Here is a 24,349-nt window from a genome sequence, read left to right as displayed (position 1 = left end):
TCAGAATAAACATTCTCTTATCACAGTACTGTTGCAGGACTTTAGAAATATTTTAAGATATTTTACTGAATGCTTTAGGAATATAAAAATAGGGACACGGGTGGCTCCGCGGTTGAGTGTCTACCTTAGGCTCGGGTCGTGATCCCGGGATTCGGTATTGAGTCCCACATGGGGCTCCTGCGAGGAGCCTGCTTCTCCCTCTGCTTGTCTGTCTGTCTGTCTGTCTGTCTGTCTGTCTCTCTCTCTCTCTCTCTCTCTATATATATATATATATATATATATATATATAATGAATAAATAAATAAAATCTTTTTAAAAAAAGGAATATAAAAACATTTCTTTTACTGGATTTTCATACTGTCTTTTAAGCTATAGTGTTACTCTATACATTCCACCAGGCCTTGATTGCAAGGTCAGGCTGATTAAGTAATACTTTATCCAAACAGAAAGTAATAATGTTAAGACAGAATTATTCTAGTGACACTTGATGAAGTAAACCTTTTCTTGCCCTCGCCTCTATTATGTGATCTCTTAATCATAAATATCAGTGTATCCAAAAAAATTGATCTTATGTTTCAAACTGTAATTATGCTGGTTTCTTTAATGGCTATTAAAAACATGGAAGCATTTTACACATTTGTGTGCGTTTTTAAACAAAACCGGGTTAAAAAAAAAAGTGGAGAAAGCCCATGTAAATTCACTGCCTTATGGAATATGTATTCTGAATATCATTTTTAAACACTGAAACAAAAATGCTTTGATGGAATGCTACAGTCACTGCTCATTATCTTGAATTCACTTGCAGGTCATTTGTTCTTAACTGTTAAAAAAAAAAAAGTAAATGTTCTTGCTCCAAAGGAAATCAGTCACAATTGTTCATAATGGGTGCTTCTTTAAAACTGAAAACTCTGGAAAAAAATAAAAATGAAAACTCTGAGAAAGACTGTACTCATAATTTTTAATGTTTCAGACATTACAGATGGTGATGTTTTGATGAAACAAGAACTTGCCTCCAGTATTATTTTAGTGGCTTGTTCTGTGGAGCTGTTAGAGATAAAAATGTATTATAATGAAACGTTTATTAAAATGCTTATACTGTGCTGAAAATTTGGGTGTGGGCTTGTGCTACAATGACTTCTATGCTCTAGCAAAAATGTTCAGGTACATATTTATGTTAATACAGCATAGAGAAAATGGTGGTTCTCCCTTATTTGGAATAAACTAAAAGTAAAATTCCAGCTGTTAAAATGCAAGGCATGTTTTTCTTCTTACTGTTTTAATTCTCCACTAAAGCAGGACCTATGATTTTAAGAAATCAATATAATTTACTGTGGCTGTTTCGTTTATAGATAGATATCAGATAATATAAAGTGATTTCTTAAGTTACTGTAAAGGACCAAAGAGCACATGAAAGAAAATGTCCAATTGGTTAGTAATTTTTTTAAATGCCAAAAAAAGTGCTACATTTTGTTACCTAAGCCTGAGTTTGAGAAGAGTGATAATACCAAGGTTAGAGTGGATGGGGGGAGAATAAGCACTCAGATTCTGTTGGGAATGTCAATTGATGTACATTTTCTTTAGGGCAATGTGTTCATCAGCCTTGAAGTATATATCTTCCTATATTGCATTTCCACCTCTGGGAATTTAGCGTAAGGAAATAATTGAACAATAGTGGAAAAAAATAAAGCACTGCTATTCTTTGTAGCATTGTTTGTAAAAGCAAAAATTACAAACTTTTCCAGTTTCCATCAGTAGAAAATGAAATTATGGTTCTTTTATCCATGGGATGCCTTAGAGCTATATGGAATGATGCTGTGCAGGAAAAGATGGCATATGTAGTAAATTACAAACTAGTGGATGTAATTTGGTCTCATTTATGGTTAAAGAAAGAGCGTGTTCGTTAGACTTTGTGGATGCATCTGACAAAATAAACAGAAGCTATCGCTGGACAATGGATTGCAGGAAACCTTTATTCTTGGCTCAGTTTTGTTCTTTGCTTATTTTTTATGCAAGTAGAAACTTTTTTACAAGAAAAAATTTTTTTTTAAAACATATCTTTGACTAGCAGTTCTACATGTATAATTGGATGAGTATACAAAGATGTTAAATCAACACAGTATTGGTAACAGTTGAAAAAAAATTAACCTATCTACCTATCCCCTATTGTCAGGAATTTAAGGAAGTCAGGGTATAAGGATGCTTCATAGCCATTGGAATTGAAGATGTAAATCCATATTTATTGATATAGAAGAGATGTATACATCATATAAAAAAGAAAAAGGCTAATAAACATTGTAAGTAGGTAGGAGGAGGTAGGAATGTAGACAGATAAAAGTCTGGAGTATTTTACATGATAATTTCATTAGTAATTATTTCTGGGTGATGGGATCATCACTTTTTTCAACTTTTTCTTTCAACTTTTTCTGTGTGTCTTTATTTTTTCAATTTTGTTACAATGAACAAATACCTCTTTGATTACTAGAGAAAGTAAAAATCAACAAAATTAGAGACAAAAATTATCAAAAAATTCTGTAAGATACTATGTGAAATTCTGTGGAGATACACAAAGTATGTGGTATTTCTAGAAAAAATTATTTTATCAAAGTGGCTCCCAGCAGAGAGATCCTAAGTCAGTAACCATGTAAGAAATGAAAAAGTTATCGAAAAGTGCTCTCAGGGCACTTGGGTGGCTCAATGATTGAGCATCTGCGTTCAGCTCAGGTTGTGATCCCCAAGTCCTGGGATCAAGTACCACATTAGGCTCCCCATGGGGAGCCTGCTTCTCCCCTCTGCCAGTGTCTCTGTCTCTCATGAATAAATGAATAAAATCTTAAAAAAAAAAAGTGCTCTCAAAATTCAAAGTGTAAGCCCCAGATGGCCTGAGTAAATTCTTCTAGCATTTAAGGATATTATTAACAAGGGTGAAATTATAATTTGTTAAAATGGGGCTTTAATTGGGAAATTTGGTGTAAACCAGATTGTCCTATGTAAACCTGGATGAGTGTTCACATTATAGTTTCAACATTTTCTAAGTATACCACAAAAAGTCAAACTTCCAAGTTTAAGATGTAAAAATGATCTTTATAACCAGAACTTTGCAAAGGTGGTGTGTGTGCACATGTGCATATGTACACTCACATATACTGGAGATCAGTCTTGCTTATGAGTATTGATGTAAAACACTGCAATAAAATACCACCAAATAGAATTTAGCAGTACGTTAAATAAATACTAGAGCTAGTGGTACATAACAGGAATGTGAGCTTGGCTCCACATTATGTCAAAAAGAAAAATCCATGTGCTCATCTTAATGCCAAAAATGCTTTGCTAAAATTCAACATCTCGTGATACGTTGATTGTGGCAGTGGTTACATGACTGTACACATTTGTCAAAACTCCTTGAACTATATTCTTTAAAAGAGTGAATTTTATTTCATGTAAATTTTGCCAAACTTAACTTTTTTAAAAAATTTATTTATTTATTCATGAGAGACACAGAGAGAGAGAGGCAGAGACACAGGCAGAAGGAGAAGCAGGCTCCATGCTGGGAGCCTGACAGTGGGACTCGATCCCGGGTCTCCAGGATCGCCCTGGGCTGAAGGCAGCGCTAAACCGCTGGGCCACTGGGGCTGCCCCAAACTTAACTTTTAGAAGAATAAATCAAATCGTTTATGGTAACAACAATAACAGAAGGAATACACATTCCTGATTTAAAAGGGAAAAAAAATTAACTTGGTGCAATTAGAAGTAGTAGAATTTGTTACCTTTTTTTTTGCTTTATTTTAAATACATAGTCTTAGGCCAAACCAGCATCATATTTTGTGAAACACAAGAAGCATTCCCATTTAAATCAGATATGTGGTAAGAATGCTCACTTTTGCTGAAATTATAAAACTAGAAAGTACCAGCCAGAAGATAAGAAAAAAATATATACATATATATAAACACTGGAGTGGAAGTTGGCAAACCTCCTGTTATATGTAGGTATTTGAAGTGCACACTTGGAAAGTAGAGAATCAACTGAAAAATGATTACGAACAACAAGAGAGGTCAGTAGGCTGGGTGGCTAGTTCTAACTGGTGCTAGTGGGGAGAGCAGTGGGAAGAAAAAAGGAAAAAGTGGATGCATACATTATCCACTAGGACAGGTTTCAGGGTATCGCCCACCATCATTCATAGGCAGTGCCACATACCCGGCCCCTGCCAAGCACTGCAGGGCATTCTTCCACCTGGAAGACATGACTGTTGTCCTCTCCTAGAGAGCATGTGGCCAGAGATGGGTTGAGCATCAAAAAAATGACAAAGGATGTTATGAAAAGAGTAAGAGGAATGACATTCCTGGGTCACAAGGGCCAAGCCTAAGGTCAGCCTTTCTACCTTTTGATCAGTATTAGTGTTAGCATTTAATTTTTTTTGATAACTGTTAAAAAGCATTAACTCTTTAATCTTTAAGAAATTGAACATCTGTACAGTGGGAGAATTCACATTCTTAGAGATCTGGATTTTTCAACCTCTCTCGAGGTCCCAGCACCAAATGCCACCCTTCTCAGCAGAAACAGCATTAGCGGGAACAGAGCAGTGGCTGCCTCTCCCCTTTAGATGTGCCAGGGCTCTTCAGTCCGCTGAGGACAATGCTCTTTATCTTAGTGCTATCACTCCATCTATGTGCCTGCCCTTGGAAGCATTTCATTTGGGTCTCCTGGTGTTGGTAATACACTAAAGAGAGATACGGGACCAACTAGGTTCTTAAGTGGTAAAGCAGTGTCTCTAGGAGCTGACTTGTCACTGTGTTGGTTAGTGTGATGGAAGAAACATTTAAACAAATTACAAAATATTTATTTTATACACCCAGTAATCCCTAGGTCCCCCATCATAGTTTTAAAAATTAAAAAATTGTTTTTATTTAAAATACCAGGTGGAAGGTTCATCTTTGCGGGGAACTGGCCATCGTCCACCTCTTCCTCAACATTCTTCCTTCTGGGCTCTGCAACATGTGCAGAATTCCTTTTTGTCCAGGGTGATCTTTCTCTTCTTTGACACATCATTAGATTAATTGAGCCTTTAGATTTTACACATTCCTAAAGCAAATTAAGTGGGAAAAATGGGACAGGCTTTCACCACCACTTATGTTGTGGAGCTTTTTCCAGCGTATGTTCTGTGTCGGGATCAGTGAAGTATTCTAGAAGCAAGAGCATTAATTGCATTTTGCCTACATTTTTTTTCTGAAGAAAGGTGGAAGTTTTTATGTTGTCAGTCATGGAGCCAGTTAAATGTAAGTAGCACTCTGAAACCTTGGCTCCTCTTTTATGAAGAAGGATGTAATTTCCGCAGATCGGGGCTGATCTAAAGCTAAAGGTTATTTTTTTAGGCTTAAAAAAATATTTCTGGTGCCCTCAATTCCACCTCTTCATCCACTTTAGGGCTTTTCATCTCAAGTATCTTTTTTTGTACCATCTACATCTTTCTTGCTACTCATCTTTTTCTCAGGAGGAGAAAAAAAGAAGTTTAAGAAAGTCCCATCCTTAAGACCCTGCCCATGACCTGTCACTGGTGACATTTTGTTGCTTGCTTTCTTCATTGTCTACATGAAAGCACCGGGCACCCAGTCAGAACTTGAAAAATGTTCTCTCAGTCTGAATCAGCCAAGTTTTCCAAAGCTTACTCTATGTGACTGCCCCCATCCTGTCTGTTACTACCTCCCCTAGGCCTTGCTCCTTCCATCTGATCTTTTTTTTTTTTTTTTTTCCTGCACTCTCTCTCTCTCTGGCTCTACCTGAGTCCTCTCGCCAAGGTCACCAGGTGTCTCCCAGACACAAGAAACTCCCTCCACAATCCATATTATATTCTTGAGCATTTCTGCCACGTGTGATAGGTGTCAGATGTCCCATGTGTAACAAGTGGCATTTGTGAGAAGAACTCTTTATTTTTGCCTCTCCCTGTAAATTTATTCAATGGGGAAAGGTCTACTCTTCTGAGTGTAAAACTCAGGAAGCTTTCTGCTCACTCTTAGGCAATAAAATGTCCTCCTGTCACTTTAAGTCACTGCAGCTGGAATGTCAGATGTTGGGTGTCTTGGAGTGGGCAAAGGCTGCACCTTCGCATCAGCCACTCCCCTCGGGGGGTGGGGGTCTGCTGCTCAGCTCCTGAGGAGGGTGGGGTTCTCTCTCCTGCCTTTGACCATCTCTGGGTCAAAACAGGGAAAGGAAGGAATCCAGGGAATAGAAAAACAAAAATTCTCAAAGATCTTACTCAACTGGTACTATTGTAAGATGGCTTCTCACGCTTCCAAGTTCAGCAAGTTCAACCAGACTTTCCCCCAAGTTTCCTCATAGACTGTCTGATCTTCCTCTCTGCTAGCTGAAAGCAATCCCCTCATCTTCAAAGCTATTAGTACTTTTTTTTTTTTTAATAAAAATTAGACTACCCTGTCCCAGGCCCCATTGAATAGGATTCTCAAGACTGGGGCTCTGTTGCATTTGTTTTCAAAATTCCATGGATGATTCTGGTGCTCACTGCAGGCTAAGGACCCAAGATCTAGCCTATATTATAGTTAATAATTTGCAGCCCCCCCCCCTTCCTGGACTCTCACCTTCCCTGTGGTCTTTTTCATCTTTATAATACCCTCTATGGAACCTTGATCATAACCGGCTCAGAGGAAGTGTTTTGTGGAAAGCAATTGGCAATCTCAGGGTTCTGGCAGAGAAGCTTTGCTAGCAGTGTGTGTTCTGTCTTCAGATTGAACTGCATACAGTTCTCGTGCTCAGTAAATACTGGATGAGTTCCTGGCTAGGTGGTTGGTGCCCCAGAAAGAGAAGAGAAGAGAGACCACAATCTAGTTAAATAAGATGTACTGGTTGTGGTTCCAGGCTCTCTTTTGAGAAGTCTCGTTTGTGTGTGGCTGTATTCTAAGAGCTTCACATGTATTACCTCAATTAACGTTCACAACCATCAGTTGACAGAGTGACTCTTACTCTCATTTTTTAGGTAAGAAAACAGAGGCTCAAGGAGGGTACATAACTTAATCCCCAAGGTCATGCAGTTGTAAGGTACAGTCAAGATGTAAACCCAAGCTCTCTGACTTCAGAGGTCAGGTTCTTAAATACTATGTTACAGCAGTTCTCACTCAAAGGGAGTAAAGCTTTAGAGAAATTTGGGGAGATGCCAGGGTTAGCCCTCTCCTCCCTCTTTCCTTTGCCTTTCTCTCCACAGTTTGCCTGCCTGCCCTCCTGTCCTGCAGAAGCATTAATGAAAGAATTTGAGCAAGAGGAAGGGGCTGTATGTACTTTGATGAGATGATTTCAGAAAATTCACTCTGGCAGCGTTTATGCAAAGTAGGTAGGATTGGAGTCATTCTAACTGGTCAAGGCTCATTGGCATTAGGGCAGTTGTCAAGGAGCGGGGGACGGGGCCCAGTGCTTTAGTAACAAAGGCAGAAGGGAAGGAAACCAGATGTTAAGGACATACAATGATAAGAGGAAGGAGAGGGGTGATCTAGAATATGTTGAGTTTGGACTTGGTTGTCTGGGGAGATTGTTGTGTCGTTCGTTCTCAGGGAGAGTGGATTTGAGGGAGGGAAAAGTGAATTTGTTCATTGACAAGGTTGAAGGAACATCAGGTGGAACATCAAGTGGCAGTGCCTCATAGGTGGCTACAGATTCCAGTCTCAAGATAGGTCAGCTGTATCTAGGGATAGAAATGTGAGAGACATCAACACATGGGGCATAGTTAAAACCATGGACATGGATGTTGTTGCTTAGAGAAGGAGTTTGAAGTGAAAGCAGAACCCATGGAGCAAACATCACAGAGCAATCTGTACAAATTTAATAAAGTATCCTGCCTTTGTCCTGGATGTCCTTTTGAACTCAAAGGAATCATTGAACTCAAAGAAGTCTCTGAACCTCAGTGTACTGGCTGGTCAAATTTAGTGTGGGTCATTTCTTTTGTTTCCCACAAAGATTGATTGATTGATTTGAGAGAGAGCAAGTGTGCAGGGGGAGGGACAGAGGGAGAGAGAGAACCTCAAGCAGACTCCATGGTCCATGAAGAGCCCGACATGGGGCTTGATCTCACAACTCTGAGATCAGGACCTGAGCCAAAATCAAGAGTTGGACCCTCATTTAACTGAGCCACCCAGGCACCCCTAGTGGACGTCATTTCTAAAGCTGCCTTCTGATCAGACATTCTGCAATTCTTACTCTTTGCATTGGTTTTCTTGTCCACTTTGGGACAATGGGGCATTTGATTAATTGCCTGATTTTGTAACCTCACTGGTATCTGTAAGCCCATGCAGTTATATGGAGGCCTTTTCTGTCTTTTTTTTTTAATTTTTATTTATTTATTTATGATAGTCACAGAGAGAGAGAGAGAGAGAGAGAGAGAGAGAGAGAGGGAGGCAGAGACACAGGCAAAGGGAGAAGCAGGCTCCATGCACCGGGAGCCCGACGTGGGATTCGATCCCGGGTCTCCAGGATCGCACCCTGGGCCAAAGGCAGGCGCCAAACTGCTGCGCCACCCAGGGATCCCCTTTTCTGTCTTTCTGATGAACAGAATGATTACCCTGTATGTGATCAGCCCACTGACATTCTTGGAAGATAACCTGGAGCACCATGAATGTGGCAGCCGTGAGGAATCCAAGGGGTAGTAGGTGAGGTGATGAAGAGCTCACCTCTAGGCTCCAGTTTCTTTGTCACTTACCTGGTTATGCCACCTCAGGCAACTTAACCTCTCTAAAATGAGGACAATAATCCTAGAGTTGGTGTGGGGACTGAACAAGTTGATACACAGTACTTACAGGGGTCCTTGGCACACATGTCTTCACTCAGTATAAGCCACAATTATATGATGACAGGAGTGACGAAAGCATTGGTGGATTGGTGGAAAACGTCTTAATTGTCAAGGTTGAAGACTTTTGGTTTTCAAGAGGAGAGGGAAAAAGAAAAATCGGCATCACTTCCTAATGAGTAGGAACTTTCAGATGGCTAAACTACATGAATGGTAAAAAAATATGCTTCATATTAACAAATGGAACTATACTTATGTTCACTTTAGAAATTAGCAGGTGCAATACAGGAGGAATTAGAACACCCCCACCCTTAATATTCGCTCTTTGTGTTGCATTTACTTGTCCTATTTAGCTTAAAGGACAGTGGGTAAAAAAGAGCAGAACAAATCATGAACTGCTCTCTGTCTCAGTATTAAACCTTGCTACCTTCAAGTGTCAGAGAGGGTAAGAGACTCTTAGCTGTGCAGTGGCTACCCTCTGAACCAAAAAAATTTCCCTTAGGCATGTTCCTTACCAGTCTAAATCTGGCTTCCAATTCCTTTGGAACATTTGACCCACTCTTCAGAACATCCTGACAGGTGTCAGCTACCTGGAGGAAAAGACACATTTTGAGGGAACAGTGACTATTGAAACTTCTTGAATCTTTCTCCAGCTCCCCCCCCCCACTCTGCTTACTTTGTCTGAAAGAGGCTGTGTTCAACTTGTTTGTCAGGAATAGCCAAATATGTGTCCCTGTGCAGTTTATTATATGCCAGGAAGTACAAGCAACATGACAGCAGTAATTCAAAACAGGGTTTAAAATGAATAAATAAGAATAAGCCCCTGGGATTAGTCCCAATTGAAAGTTCAGCACCACCAGGGAGGGTAGCTGCTGTCTCTGGGGATGAACAAATGGCTTGCTGTAGGGAATAATATTCACTGATCCAGCCACATTTTTACTTACAGCCTTTCCACCCCTGTGGGGTCCATCTCTTCTCAGATTCAGTAAAATTCTTAGAAAGGAAGTTTATTATTTCTCCACGTCAGACACTGTCAGCCGCATGTGAACCTTTTCACTCATACTTTTTTAAATGACAGAACATGTATCATGTCTCTAAAAATTACTCTGGTCTTGGGGAAGAAGATGAAGAAAGAATTTTCTTCCACAGAATCAAACTAAAAGTAAGAAAACAAGGAAGCCCTCTGGTGAGAGGGGTAGAAAAGGGGGGAAGATCACTTTGTGATTGTGGCACTGAAGTTTTTAATACAGAGGGAGCTATTGGTACAGGGGCTTTTACTGTTTGTAAGGCCTTGTATGGACATCATGCCATTTGATCCTCGTAAAGAGGTTGTGTTCCCACTTCATAAAGGATATAAATGAAGCCCAGAGAGATTGACAGACTAGTCCGAGGTCGCAAAGCTAGAAGTATGATAGTCTGATTCTGGGTCTGACACCTTTATTTATTTTTTTGCTGTGATCGTGCTGTGTACTAATTTGTTGAGCCCTCATAGAGGTTTCCGAGACACCCAACTGGAAGGCCCAAATATGTAAATCCAACTAGATTTGTAGCCTTTGCATGTTTTAGAGTTAACTTTATACATTATCCATAAAACCCTGAGTTATTTTTTTCCTTCTTGCTGGATGGATCAAGATGCCAGGCAGGGAGAGAGCAGTATATAGCCATAGAAAAGGGTATCAGTGATTGCCTTGGTTTATGGCTTAGGAAAAGTTCGATGCCAAAGTGAAGGTACCAAAAAAAAGGAACACTGCCAAAAATATATAAAACCAGTGAGGAACAAATGATATCAACTCATTTTTCTCTTCTATGGAAAGATGTAAGGCAGTAGAGAGTAGCGGCTGAATGGCTCTTTTTAATATCTTCCCTGATACTCTCTCCTTTGAGTAAATTGAACAGAGTAACTACAATTCACATTTATTTGTTGACTTGTTTTGCTGAAGGCCTAGGCTGTGAGCTTCTTCTGGTGGAGCTTTGAGCCCTTTCTACCATTGGGCCGATGTCCGTATGATGAGTGTGGCTCCGAGTGAGTGGGCTGATGGCTTTCAGCGGCCATGAAAAAAAGATCAATGGAGGGTCAGAAGTCCCAGAATAAACTTCTGCTCTGATTTTCTAATCTTTGCTGTTGCTTTAAAGCTTTAAGGATTGGTCAAAAGATCCTTGAGAGCAAATACCTTAGAGAGGACCTATACTTAGTGGGCTCTCAATAATTGGAGAGCAAATGGCTGATAAGTTTCTGATATCATCTTCTGTTTTTCTTTCATTAAGATAATTAAATAACTTCATGTCTTTTTTTTTTTATATATAACTTCATGTCTTTAAGCACAGTTCTCATTCTTCCCATATGTGATAACAACCCCTGCCGAGTTCTTGGACTCAGTTTACTTTAACTGTTCCATCTCATGAATGATACTGGGAGGACATGTCGGAGCTGACTTTTAGCAGATACACAGTTGAGAAAGTCAAAGGCTCTGAAATGAGCTTCGTTTCCTCCTTTGTGTCTTCTTAGAAATAACTTGATTTTGAGGGCACTTTGGGGATAGGACTAAGGAGAGCTGGTGGTTCTGTTGGTGATCTATAAGCAGCCTAAGACAAGTATCCAGTGCTTACAGGAGGTTGCTGGAGTCTGTTGGGTGTTTACGGCCCCAGGGAAGTGTAGCTTGAGGAGTGTGTGTGTGTGTTTCTGTGTCCATTCTTTGGACTGGCAAGGCCAGCTAGCTGTTCTCCCACTGATATCGTTGTGTGTCGGAGAGATTTGGAAGCTCAGCATTCCAGTTTAGACTCATGATTAGTGTTTGAACAAAGTATCTCCCTTTCAGTTGAAGTATTCTTACTCTCTCCTGTCTTCCATTTATATTTCAAATTCCCATCGTCTCTTTCTGTATTGATAACATTTTGAAGTCTAGCTCCTTAAATAAGGTGTATAAATTTCAAATATTTAGTGAATTTTCACATGTGTGTATACCTGGGTAACTAACACCCAGATTAGGAGATATTTATTTCCTTGTGCCCACCCCCCGCCCCAGTCATTTGTCCAAAAGGTAACCAATATTTTGACTTCTACCACCACAGATTGATTGGGACTGTTGTCGAATATCATAAAAATGAAGTCACAGGGTATCTACTCTTTTGTGTTTGATTTCTTTCTTGAAGTATTATCCTGTAACTCGTTGATGTTGAATAAATAATGCCATTATATAATTTATTCACCCATTCAACTGTTTATGGATATTTGGGTTGTTCCCAATTAGGGGCTATTACAAATAATAATGCAAGGAACATTCTTGGGACATGTCTTTTAGTAGGTATAAGCATGCATTTCTCTCAGGTATATACCCAGGAGTGTGTTTGCTCAACCATAGAACATACATGTATTCTTGTAGGTACTGCGAAACACTTTCCCTAAGTGATTGAACTAGTTGATACCACTAAGTTCCTATATTATGAAAGTCCACTTTTCCTCTGCAATATTTTTATTCTAGGTTGGTGATGCTTGTTACTATGGGATGTTGAGATATTTGTCAGTCCATCTAAGGGTGTATATGTGTATACACACATTTTTATTTCACAGTCATTCAATATGGATGGATTCAGAGGTAGATGTTTGCCTTGCCATATGCTTGGGAGTTTAATAATGGAAAAACTGCCCCTAGGAATTAAAAGGAAACTATTTGTTAGCTTAAGAAAATGTAATATTAATTACAATAAAGCTTAACTATTGAGTGGGTATCTGCCTTTCTGACTCAGGAGTGAGCATGAATATCAACTGTCTAAGTGTGGTATTTAATTCATACCCAGAGTGAAACCAGAAGGATGAATTGACTCAGGGACAATCTCCTGAATCCTGCCTCTGGCATTACTCATTTGTAACAGGCTGAATTGCATTTTATGGCTGCTGTTTTCTCTCATTTATCCTTTATTCCTTTGAGAGGAAGCAGTAACTAAATATATTAAACACTGCTTAGAATCTTCAGCACTGAGCATTTTAATTCTATCAAGAGTGTATCAGCATATGGTTGAAAAGGAGTGGAAACTTAGGCCTTTGGTTTCATAGTTCACGTAACGGTTCATTCAAGCGATTGACCTGTGTGGTCGGGAGGGCACTTTAATAATAATATCGATAAGAGAAAAGGATTTGTCAAAGTACTTAGAATCAGTGGAGAAAAGCCTGTTAAGCTGGACAACAGGGTTTTCTTCCCTTCTGGACAAAGCTGTGCTAGTCCATTCAGTCATCAATCATTTATTTGCACAGTGATTCAACTACTTACTGAGTCCTATGTCCTAGGCTCTGGTTTAGGTATTAGGCATATAGCAGGAAACAAAGCAAAGCCCTTGTTCTTGTGGAGCTGACCTTCTTGACAAGGATAAGAGGCAAGAAAACTCTATATACATATGTCATTTGGTGCTCTAGAGGAAAATATAGGCAGTGTAAGGGGTATGGGAGTGAGTGTACGTTTGATGTCATGAACTGCTGTTGGTTTTTATAAGGGAAGGTTGGGGAAAGCTTCTTAGTCAATGACATTTGTATAAAGACCTGAAGGGATGGAGCATGTGGATGTCCACCGGAAGAAGAGGAAGCCAAGTGGAGGAGGGAGCATGCCTAGTGAGCTGAGGATAGTAAAAGGGCCTTTGAAGTTGGAGGGAAGGCAGTGAGGGGGACAATGTCTGGACGTGGGGTCAGAGGGACAGTAGGGACCCGGATCCCATAGGGCTCTAATGACTGCTGTAATGACACTGATTTTTTTCTCTGGGAATTCCCCTGAAAGGTTCTATTCAAGTCTTCCCTTTAGGATTACCTTCAACACTGGTTGGAGAACTGACTTACAGAGACAGGGGTAGAAACAAGGAAATGAGTAAAGATAGCTAATCGGTGTGTTCAGGAATGAACCAAAAGGCACGGATGTCTGATTTTGTAGACTTTTCGCCATCTTTGTGCTTTTAATAAAGATAATTGTTCTTTTTTTTTAAAAAAAAAGATTTATTTATTTATTCAGAGAGAGAGAGAGAGGGGCAGAGACACAGGCAGGGGGAAAAGCAGGCTCCCTGCAGGAAGCCCAATGTGGGACTCGATCCCTGGTCTCCAGGATCACGCCCCGGGCTGCAGGCAGCTGCTGTGCCACCAGGGCTGCCCCAAAGATAACTGTTCTTATCCAGACATGGATGAACAATGTTGGCACCTTTGAGCCACGAGTAATAATTTAATACAAAAATTAGCATTATGCTGTGACTATTAAAAAGTTCCATAATTCATGCTTTTTTCTATTTATCCTATATTAATTTACTTCTGAAGGCTCTTCCTCATCTCTCTCCTGTTTTTATTTAATAAGGTACCATTCTTAGCCACTCATGCTTGAATTTGTCATTTGTGACACCTCTCTCTTCATCCTCTATAAATGCAAGGAGCCGGGTGCTGTGGTTACCTTCCTGTCTCTCAAATCCATCTCCTTTTTCTGCCGCTCCCTGCCGTTCCCAATTTGAGCTTAGACCTTCCTTTTGTCTCGCAGTTTAGCCATCAGATTCTCCTTCTCTAATCTGTGGGAAAGGCAGCAAAAACAATGCAGGTTTTGAAGTAGGACCTTAATTCAGATTGGCTCAGGTCTTTGTTCTTCCGGTAGCTGTAGGGCCTTTTGCAAATTTTTTAAAAAAAGATTTATTTCAGAGAGTGAGCAAGAGTGAGCACAGGGAAAGGGGCACAGGGAGAGGGAGAGTCTTAAGTATACTCCACATTGAGTATGCAGGGCTCAGTCTCATGACCCTGAGATGACAACCTGAGCCAAAACCAAGATTCGGATGCTTAACCAACTGCATCACCCAGATGCCCTCCTTTTGCCATTTTTTAACCTCAGCTGTCCTGCTATAGAATGAGCATAACAATATCTAATTTGTAGGATTGCAATGAGGATGCAGTGGGACTGTGGAGTGTTTAAAGTGCCTGGCAAGTCGTGGGTGTTGGTTCTTCCCCCTTCCATTCTTCGACTTCACTCCATCATTGAGCTGTCTGGCAGGTCCTAAAGTATAGTTCTCATAGCGTCATTCCTCTTGTCGGAAAGTTTCCACAGTTTCCTATTGCCTCAGATGTTAAATTTGGGTCCTTTTGGCTGGCATTCAGAGCCCTGGTTCTCTCACTTCCACTTCTATTTCCAAGTTTTTCCCCATTATTGTTCTTCTCCATGTACATCACATCACGTACTAGCAAATTCAATATTTTGTCATGCTGCCGCATCTCTATGAAAAAGACCATCGCTCCATAAAAATCCTACCTATCCTTTAAATCCTGCCTCAAGTACTGTTGCCTTTGCAAAGCTAAGAATCTGGAAGTGGCTTCTCCCAATTCTAAAACATCATTGCACTTTTAGGAGGCAACATGGTGCCCAGGCTTTCTGGAGCCAGAACGCTCAGATTCTGCCCTTTACTCTCATCCTGGGGACACTGCTTAATTTCTGCATCTGTTTCCCCTGCAAAATGAGGACAATAATACCTCCTTGAAAGGGCTGTTTTGAGGAGGTAAGTAATAAGGTACTACATGTGAAGCCCTTTAAATAGTGCCTGACACCTGGCAAGCTTAAATCAGTTTGTATATAATTATAAGCATGACTAATCAACATTATTATATCATTAGGACCTGTATACTTCACAGGGAATTCAAATGAAAAGCTATTCTGAGATAACAGTGGAAAAAGAGGCATAGGCTAGGAACCTGGATCCTAGTACTGGTTCGCACTACTAAACAAGCTGTGTGATGCTGAACGTCACTTTTTTTCCTTCAGCTGCAAAAAGAGAAGAATGAACAAAAATCACTAAGCTTTCTTTCGGTTCAGACAGCCACATGGCTGTCTGATAGCCACCTGCAACTCACATCGCCGAAGAGAGAAGTCTTAATTCCCACCTGTTGAAACCCACTCCATCCCTATCTCCGTAAATGACCATGCTGTGTATCCAGGGGAAGCAGGAAACCTAGGAGTTGCCTTTGAATGGCCTGTTCATTTCATCATCTAAATCCAACCCATCTGAGGCCTGTCCTGTTGGTTCTACTTCTCCTTGTCACCGCGGCTGCAACCCTAGCCGGATCCTCTGCCTGCGCCTTGGCGGTCGGTTCCTAATCGGCCTCTCTGCTCCCACCCTTGCCAACTTTCAGCCTAATTCCCACCCAGCCCAAGCGATCTTTAAAACCTAAACCAGGTAACACCACTCTCCTGCTTTAAACTCCCCAGTGGCTTTTCATTGTACTTGGGATGAGAGATCCAGACTCTTCTGCGCCCTCACAACCACTCACCGCCCCCCCCTTGGGTTTCAGCTGCCCTTTCTTCTCTTGGCGCCAGCTCACCAAACTGACATCTGTCTAGGGCTTTATTAGCACGTGCTGTCTTCTGTGCTTAGAGTATGCATCCCCCTGATGTCAGCGTGACTTGCATCTGGAATTTAGATCTCCGTCCTAATTGCCCGCCCCCCCTTTCTATCAGTAGTGCTCTATCACATCATCCTTTCCCCCCCCTTTCCTAAGGTTTACCACGATCTGAAAACAGCTTTATTTATTCATCTCTCTCTTTCCTTGCAGCAGAAATGAAATGCCCTCCTATTAGGGCCTCCTTCCTACCAGTGCTTATTAGTGCATAGTAGGTATGCAAAAACAAAACAAACAAACAAACAAAAAACCCCAAACCGTGATTTTCATGAGATACCAAAATTTAATTACCTAAGCTGAGCGTTGTGTTTTTAGAGCGTGAAGCCCTCTTACTTTTTGCCTTCGTTTAAACCCTCGTAGGGAATGAAGATGATCTTGGAGCACACATGCTCGTGCTGGAAACGGGACTAGAGGGGATCCCTGGGTGGCGCAGCGGTTTGGCGCCTGCCTTTGGCCCAGGTCCTGATCCTGGAGACCCGGGATCGAATCCCACGTCGGGCTCCCGGTGCATGGAGCCTGCTTCTCCCTCTGCCTGTCTCTCTGCCTGTCTCTCTCTGTGACTATCATAAATAAAAAAAATAGAATAATACAGGGAAAAAAAAGAAAGAAACGGGACTAGATTAAGAGGGATCCAGGGACAGGCTGGCTTTCACTCCCGGGCCTCAACAGCACCCCCCCCCCTCACCCCCCACCCCTGCTTCCAGGACTGCCTCTCCTCCGGCCTCCCTCCTGTTGCTTCTCCTCTCCCAACGACCCCATTCTCTGCAGACAGCAGCCTGCAAGCTTCGCTGCGGGGAGAACACCCTTTCCTTGACCCCCCCTCCCCCCCCCCGCCCCCGAGCTTTCATTGTTCTTAGGATCAGGGCCAGCCTCTGGCCGCCCGGGCCACCACCTCCCCCTCCGGCAGGCCAGCCCCGCCCCCCTGCTGGCTCCCGCCGGCCACCAGGCTTCTTCCCCTTCCTGGACGCCCCGCAGCCCCGCAGCCCGCGCCCGTTCCGTGTCCTCCGAAGGTCAGGAGACGGCCCCTTCCTCAGGGAAGCCCTCCCTGCTTAGGCCAAGCTCCGCTCCCCTTCGTACGGCCCCCACATCGCCACCCGCCTCTCTTTCAGAGCTCTGCTCTGCTACACCCAGACTCCGGGGACTATGGTAACCTTCGGAAGCCGCGTCGCCGCGAGCTTGCGGCTCGGTAGTAGCAGCTAATCGCGGAAGAGAAGGGCTGAACGGCCGCCGCCGGACCACTCGGCGCCCCTCCCCCTCGGGCTATGACGCATTAAGCAGGCGCCGCGGGGAGAGAAGTCTCACGGCGCCTGCGCGGAGGGGCACGCATGCGCAAGAGGACGAGCCCGCTGACAGATTGGCGGCGGCGGCGGCGGCGGCGGCGGCGGTGGCCCTGGCCCTGGACCGCGGGGAATGGGAATCCCAGGTCTCTGAGCGCCGCCCCCGCCTCCCTGCCCCCGACATGGCTCAGGAGAAGATGGAGCTAGACCTGGAGTTGCCTCCGGGTGCTGGCGGGAGCCCGGCGGAGGGCGGCGGCAGCGGCGCGGGCGGGGGCCTCCGGAGGTCTAACAGCGCCCCCCTGATCCACGGCCTCAGTGACACTTCGCCGGTGTTCCAGGCCGAGGCGCCGAGCGCCCGGCGGAACAGCACGACGTTCCCGAACCGCCACGGCCTGCTGCTGCCGGCCTCCCCGGTCCGCATGCACAGCAGCCGCTTGCACCAGATCAAGCAGGAGGAGGGCATGGACCTCATCAACCGAGAGACCGTCCACGAGCGCGAGGTGCAGAACGCCATGCAGATAAGCCACTCCTGGGAGGAAAGTTTCAGCCTGAGTGACAACGACGCCGAGAAGTCCGCCTCCCCGAAGCGCATCGATTTCATCCCGGTGTCACCAGCGCCCTCACCCACCCGGGGGATCGGGAAGCAGTGCTTCTCACCATCCTTGCAAAGTTTTGTGAGTAGCAATGGATTGCCTCCGAGCCCTATTCCCAGCCCAACGACTCGGTTTACTACCCGGAGAAGCCAGAGTCCCATCAATTGCATTAGACCAAGTGTTCTTGGACCACTGAAAAGAAAATGTGAAATGGAAACTGAGTATCAGCCAAAGAGGTTTTTCCAGGGCATCACCAACATGCTTTCTTCTGACGTTGCACAGCTGTCAGATCCTGGCGTGTGTGTATCGTCTGATACCCTTGACGGAAACAGCAGCAGCGCCGGATCTTCTTGTAACTCACCAGCGAAAGTCAGCACTACCACCGACTCTCCTGTGTCGCCTGCCCAAGCGGCCTCTCCATTTATTCCAGTAGATGAACTTTCATCTAAGTGATTCACCCTCCCATCCCGAGACTCGTTGTTTTCTGTTTTTGTTTTTTTTTGCAATGGAGAGAAAAATCAAGTTGGAGCAAGCACTGAACTTTGTCAATTAATTTGAGGCTATTTCCTATTCGACCCTTTCCTCTTTTTTTTTTTTTTTTTTTTAATTTCCTGAGATGTTGTTACTCTAGAGAACTTATGTCAGGTTCCTGCGGGTGCCCTTGAATTCAGTGTAGTGATATTTTCAGACGTTTTCCAATAAGTGTGTTGAAGCATACGTCTTTATGCTGCTAATATGTTTAAATACATATGTTATCCCTTGATTTTTTAAAATAATCGAGAGCTCTATTTATTTATGGGATTATTAAGTTCTGATGCAAATATAAATGTTGAATTAATCAGTATAGTAAACTGATGTTTTAAAATTCCATATTTCATGCCCACACTAATTTTTAATGTTATTTTTCCAGTGGTTGCTAATTTCTATTTGATGGAGGATAACCTAGTTACTTACAGCGGTTTTTAAAAATATGTTAGTTATAACATAGTGATCCAGTGGTCATCTATTTTACCCAGGAATCCTCGGATATTTAATTTTCTGGGTACACAAGTGGCTGCAAGGGGGGAATGATAAAAACAAAATATAAAAGTTTGCAACAAGTCTTTTTAAATTAACTATATAAAAGTAAACAAACGCATTTTCTAAAGAAGTTTTAATAGTAATTCTAATAAGTCATGCCAATATAACTACAGAAAAGTTTAAAAATTTTTTCTAGACCAGAAAGTGCATTCTCTTGGGTATAATCCTGAAGGGACATGGGACAGTGCCTTGCAGTCTTAGCCCACTGTACATAGGCTGAGACCAGGTCCTTTGTACCACTGAAAACTTAAAAGTTTCTCAGATGTAGAGAATGTGGGAAGCCCTGTTGAACTTCACCAGAGCACCCAGGCAGATAAAAATCTCTCAATCATTGATATGCTTTAAAATATCCAATTGTGCCTCAGTGAAAATCCCTGCCAACAAGGAGCCAGAGCAACTTTTGGCTGCTTTTCTGCTCTGCCCATCTGTTACCTTCCTGGTTTTCCCTGGCTCAGGAAGGAAGCGGCTGTTTCCTTGCCAACAGGTCCTTCCTCTCCACCTCCCACCAAACTAGGGCATCATCGGTTAGACAGAGGTACAGTGTGACTTGGATTTCCGACAGTGAGCAACAACAGAACTGTGGAATTGTTGCAGGAACCTGTGTAGTTAAAGCCACAGCTGGATTTGACTGCCTTGGGGATGCCAGTTGATTAAGGGTCAGTGACTTGCAAGAGAAAAAAAAAAAATCAGTGGAGAGTCACATAGGTAAATCGTTATTTAACTTAGATTTTGTTAAAGGTAGAATTGTGAAATGTTCTTTTCTTTGCCTTTTACAACTAAGACAAAATATGAAAATATTTAATAACAAATGTTTTTATATTATACCTTCCTATATCTTCCTTTACTAGATAGATAGAAAGAATGGCAGACAAAAAAAGGGGAAGAAATAAAAGAGACCAAGACAAAAAGCTCCGGCTTTCTTTAAGTAACTGCCTACAGAGACTTTAACAATTATGTGGAATTTTTTTACAACTACGAGAATAAATGGAACTAGTCAACTTTTGAAAGTTGCCTTAAGAGTTCAATGAAACTATGTTGAGGGTAAGATTGTGTCCACAGGCTTAAAATTCTCTGTTCTGGGTAATAGTTCATGTGTGCCAGTCCTGACCTTGTTCCTCCAGTTCAAACCTGTATGTCCAACTTCCTGTTGGGTACCTTGATCTGCTTCCAGACGTACTGTAACCTCAGCATCTCCAAAACAAAAGTTAGTAGCTTTTCATCGAACCTGTTCTTGAGTTACCTAAATTGATGTGCTCGCTGATTTTCTAAACGAGAAACCATAGAAAGCGTTTTTGACTTTCCCTTTTTCCCTGTCACATCCAGCGTGATCACTCAGTCCCGTCTACTGAAGTGAACCTGAGACCTCTCCCCTTCACTGCTTCTGTTGCCTCTGATTCAGCTTAGGTTCCAGCCTAAGTGATTTCCCACCTCCCCTCTGGCCTGGTCTTCACCCCACCTCTAAAGTGATCTTTCTGAAATATAAACTTGATTTCCCCCCCCCCTCCCGCTTGAAAACTCGATGTGCATCCTCATTTCCCACGGTGTAGGGAATGCTTTCTGTAACCTGGCATATAATACTGTCCTTCGTGAACTGGGCATATTGTAAAACAGCTTCACAGCCCTGCTCATCCTACCCCGACACACATCCTTCCTTCTTACTCTGCAAACACTAGACTACTTGATATTCTTTAAATATGCCATGTACTTTCATGTGTTTGTGCCTTTGGATGGATTGTTCTTTTCCCCTAAAATGCCATTCCTGTCCTTTTCAGCCAGGCAAGTGCTTTGTTTCTTTTTTTATTGCATGTTAATTTAACTATGAAAGAATGTATACCTGCTGATTATAAAAGTATTTAAACAATGCAGATACCTATATAGTAAAAAATGCAAGTCTGCCTTTTACTATGTAAAATTCATCTTCCCTTCCCGTTGCTAATTTCTGTTAATTCAAGATATACTGTATAAGATGTTTTACCCCTCATTTTCATGTATATATGTATATAAATTCAGGAACCACCACACCCTTGACATCTCTCTTCCTTTTCTTTCCTCCGAATCTTCTCCAAGTCTTAGTGATTTTCTCTTCCAGAATCTATTACTTTGTTTTCATCTCTGTTGCCACCCCAACCCAGGCTACCATTCATTTCCCTCCGAGACTTCTAGCGTAATTCCCACCTCTCCCTCTCACACTGTCTCTGGTAGGCTGTCCATTCATTCTCCATACAGCAGCTAAAGTAATCCTCTTAAAATTGCATATCTGATCTTCCATCGCCCAGCTTAAGGCTTTTCATTTGCTTCCTGTTATGTTTGTGGTATACCAAAATACTAATTCTGGCCCGGGAGGCCCTGGGGGATCTGACCCTTGCCCCTCCTTCTTGTTTTCTGTACCCCACCCTCACTGGCTTGCTTCCTTCTCATTAAATACATCATCTTCTCTCCCATATTAGATCCTCTTACCAGATCATTTTCTCTGAAGGTACAGGGAAACCTTCACATCCATAAGCTTATTTTTCTATATAGGTGGTAAATTTTAAATCAGGTGAGGCTCTAAGAGTTTATGTAGACCATTTACATTGTCATATTATTGTTCATAAACTTAGTCATTACTTTGTAGACTGTAAGGGCTTAGGTCACGTGAGAACTATCCTTCAAAAAACATTTGTAAGATATGAGTATTGATAAGCTATAAACTCTGCTGAAAGTCCCAGTGCACATATCAACATTTAGTTAAAGTACAGTCTGTTCTATATAACAAAGCTCTGTGGTATATTTTCCTTTATTGTGTCTGTTATAAACACCATGAAAATGGAAAAAAATGGTCACCAAATCTGCGACTGCTGGACATCAGAACCTTTAAGTGTACTTAAAAGATTGATTGTAATCAAGAATAACCTGTATCAGGATGCCTTCCAGTAATTCAGGTTTATTAGGTTAGTTCAGCTGGTCATACACCTATAGAAGAGACCACTCTTAAATATTTGGCAGTAAGATGGGGAAAGTGACCAGGCTTATGAGGGAAACAGGACTAAGATTTTTTTTTTTCTTACGGCCACATTTATAGAGGAGTACAAAAAGTTTGAAGGTCCAAGAGAGAGGTGGAAGATGGGAATCATTGCCAGAACAACAAACCAAGGAAGGTGATGTAAACTACATTTCCAGGGTAGCATCAGCGTATAGAAGAAGGAGTCAGGGGATACCTGGGTGGCTCAGTGGTTGAGTGTCTGCCTTTGACTCAGGTCATGGCTCGGGGTCCTGGGATCAAGTTCCGCATCAGGCTCCCCAGTGGAGCCTGCTTCTCCCTCTGCCTCTCTCCACGTGTCTCTCATGAATAAATAAATCTAAAAAAAAAAAAAAAAAAAAGAAAGAAAGAAAGAAAAAGCCTGGGAAAGGAGGTCTGGAGGCATTTTTTTTTCTTTGAAAACAGAAAGAGTGAAAAGACCCAAACAAAGATATCAGTACATGTTAAATTGATTTGCTGTTGCAGGAGTTGATGGGTGTGGAGGAAGGTATATCTAAAGTAGAAAGGATTTGTTTCTGATTACTCCTATTTTTTCAATTGTTGAGTAGTCTAGGATATTTGAGTGTGGACAGGAGTAGATTTAAAAGCTTGAGCAAAAGAAAGAGTTAATGTTGCCTTATGAAAATTGTAAAGCAGTGACTCAAGGTCAAAAGGCAGGTTTACTAGGCCACATTGGATGCGAGGTTGCAGTTGGATGACAGATACAAAAGAAGTGGTTTGGATTGACCTTGGTTTAAGAATTGGTCAAGCCAGGAGCACCTGGGTGGCTCAGAGGTTGAGCGTCTGGGTTCGGCTCAGGTCGTGATCCCAGGGTCCTGGGATCGAGTTCCACATTGGGCTCCCTGTGGGGAGCCTGCTTCTCCCTCTGCCTGTGTCTCTACCTCTCTTTCTCTCTGTCTCTCATGAATAAATAAATAAAGTTTAAAAAAAAGAATTGGTTAAGCACATCTAGGTTGAGTCCAGTGTATGGAGCAATTAAAGATTCTGCTAAAAATGTGGCTGAATTACTGGCCAAGGCCTTGAGGATGGTAACAAGTTAGCAGTGAGTGATGGACGAGGCCCCCTTTCTCAAGGCCTTAAAATCAGCTGTGACAAAGTATACAGAGAATTGGATCTCATGCAGAACTCCTGCTTCAGTTTTGCCCATATTTTTCATGGCTAATTTGATTTTGTTAGAGAATCAATCCTCAATCAGCAAGCCTTGAGTTCCGCTTATATGATTAAAAAAAAAACTAGATTGCTCCCTGTAGCCAACACAGTTCTTTATGCCTGCCCTAACTTGCCATCCATGTAGAAAATTGTCTTTAAAGTTGAAATGACTTTTCTATTTTTTAAAAAAAAGTTATATATAAAATACTTGTTATGTGTCAGACACTGTTCTAGGTACTAAACAATTTCACTTACTCTTCATCACTATCATCTGAGAGAGAAATGCTATTATTCTCATTTTACAAATGAGGGAGTGGAGGCAGAGAGAGGTTAAATAACTTGCTCAAGTTTCTAAAAGTGGGTGGCAGGCAGAGTATTGTAGTAGTTAGGAGCACATGCTGTGGAGCCCAGCGGTGGAGAGGATTACATGGGTCAGTATACGTAAAGTCCAGCAGTGCCAGGCAGTTTCCATAGAAATGTCAGCTGTCATCACCCGGGAGGTTGTCATGATTGTCATTTAGCGGGGACTGGCTAAGGAAGCCTTTCTTGATCCCCCTTGGCTGGTGGAAACTCCTGTGTTGACGCTCAGTGACAGTATGCTATCTACCCTTCAGAGCAGCCTGTCCTTTTATGAGATCAGTGTTTTCCACTTCGGAGGGTCTTTCTTTCAGCTGACATGTTCATCTGTAACTTCCATTGTTAAATTCAAGGCTGTCTCTCTGGAAAATGCAGAACAAGCCTTATCTCCCTCTCTCTCTTAGGTGATAACTCTTCCTTCACAGATTGGAAACACTGATCCTCTGTAATTACCTTCTCTTTGCTGCTGGCTTTGAGAAATCTGGAGCAGTTTTTTGCTGTTTTTCCCCTGTGAAATAGGACTATCATCCTTTATAGCCAAGATTTTTAAAAGATTTGATCCCTTCAAGACTGCTTGCCTTCCCCAGTGGGAAAGCAAAAGATGGCCTGATAACATGACCCATTGCCAGTAACAATAATTAGTAATAATTAGCACTAATATTTTTTGAGCACTAAATTGAACATCTAGACACTAT

The 24,349-nt window shown here is 42.1% G+C and overlaps 2 protein-coding genes across 4 annotated transcripts in view; both read left to right on the top strand.

The window, feature by feature from the left end:
- Window positions 1-24,349, top strand: part of PIP5K1B (phosphatidylinositol-4-phosphate 5-kinase type 1 beta) — a 299,598-nt gene that overhangs the window by 60,661 nt on the left and 214,588 nt on the right. The window lies entirely within an intron of this gene.
- Window positions 17,517-22,507, top strand: PABIR1 (PP2A Aalpha (PPP2R1A) and B55A (PPP2R2A) interacting phosphatase regulator 1). The gene has a single exon (XM_055310893.1). It carries the CDS (start codon window positions 17,639-17,641, stop codon window positions 18,500-18,502), a length of 864 nt encoding a protein of 287 aa, XP_055166868.1. The 5' UTR covers window positions 17,517-17,638; the 3' UTR covers window positions 18,503-22,507.

This window comes from Nyctereutes procyonoides, unplaced genomic scaffold (assembly GCF_905146905.1).
Source record: "Nyctereutes procyonoides isolate TBG_1078 unplaced genomic scaffold, NYPRO_anot_genome, whole genome shotgun sequence".
NCBI classification, from domain to species: Eukaryota; Metazoa; Chordata; class Mammalia; order Carnivora; family Canidae; genus Nyctereutes; species Nyctereutes procyonoides.
This window is presented reverse-complemented; position numbering and strand designations above follow the sequence as displayed.

What these genes read in the sequence shown, in the direction of transcription:
- PABIR1 (XM_055310893.1), top strand. Translation starts at nt 17,639, where the DNA reads ATGGCTCAGGAGAAGATGGAGCTAGACCTGGAGTTGCCTCCGGGTGCT.